Source organism: Anarrhichthys ocellatus, unplaced genomic scaffold (genome assembly GCF_004355925.1).
Source record: "Anarrhichthys ocellatus isolate YVR2014 unplaced genomic scaffold, GSC_Weel_1.0 scaffold6, whole genome shotgun sequence".
Lineage (NCBI taxonomy): Eukaryota > Metazoa > Chordata > Actinopteri > Perciformes > Anarhichadidae > Anarrhichthys > Anarrhichthys ocellatus.
The window spans coordinates 15,150,170-15,151,030 of record NW_022280036.1 but is presented as its reverse complement, the minus strand read 5'-3'; the positions used below and the strand labels follow the sequence as shown (position 1 = coordinate 15,151,030).

The 861-nt window shown below is 55.4% G+C and overlaps 1 protein-coding gene across 2 annotated transcripts in view; it reads left to right on the top strand.

The window, feature by feature from the left end:
• Positions 1 to 64: 64 nt before the first annotated feature.
• garre1 (granule associated Rac and RHOG effector 1) overlaps positions 65 to 861 on the top strand; it is an 18,136-nt gene continuing 17,339 nt past the window's right edge. Inside the window, exons 1-2 of one of the 2 annotated variants that reach the window (XM_031846497.1) lie at positions 65 to 236; positions 353 to 769. In XM_031846497.1, coding sequence (XP_031702357.1) covers positions 365 to 769 — 405 coding nt within the window. In that variant the 5' untranslated portion in view covers positions 65 to 236; positions 353 to 364. Of the gene's footprint in view, positions 770 to 861 lie in introns of both variants that reach the window. The other variant, XM_031846496.1, reaches the window with a different exon arrangement.

The following is an 861-nucleotide window of genomic DNA, read 5'->3' as shown; positions in this document are numbered from 1 at the left end:
TTACAAAAACACCACCCTCGGTTCCACACACCCGAAACTTTTCTCCCCCCCCCCCCCCCCCCCCTTCCGACCCCACCCAACTCTGTGCCTCTCTACAAGGCACCCTGACATGAGCCTCTGGCAGGTGGAGTCCTTCTGCTTTCTTTTTATGTAATTTGAACAGTTTCAGGTCTGTGGGACCGGGTTTGGTGTTTTTGTAAAGAGGACACTTTGCGGGGGAAAAACAAACTTTAAAACAGCAGCTTCTGGTGCTGTTGCACCACTTATGTATTGTTGTAGTGCGCAGGAAAGTAAAATGGACTACAAGCGTCGCTTTTTGCTCGGCGGGTCCAAGCAGAAAGTGCAGCAGCACCAGCAGTACCAGATGCCTGAGCTGAGCCGGACCCTGAGCGCCTCCCTGGCCTCCTCTTGCTCCGCCTCTTCGCCGATGGGCACCGGGGTGGGCATGCCCAGCAGCTGCCACCCACCTCCTTCTGGCGCCACCACCGCGGTTGCAGACATCCAGCAAGGCATCTCCAAATATTTGGACGCCCTCAACGTGTTCTGCCGGGCCAGCGCCTTCCTCACAGACCTGTTCAGCAGTGTGTTCAGGAACTCTCACTATTCCAAAGCAGCTATGCAACTGAAGGACGTGCAGGAACACGTCATGGAGGCGGCCAGCAGGCTGACTGCAGCAATAAAGCCTGAAATCGCCAAGATGTTGATGGAGCTGAGCGCCGGGGCTGCCAACTTCAAAGACCAGAACGACTTCAGCCTGCAGGATGTTGAGGTAGGTGATCACACGGAGACGCAGGCCATCTCCACTTGTTGGCCTCATTTAGGTGTGTGTGTGTGTGTGTGTGTGTGTGTGTGTGTGTGTGT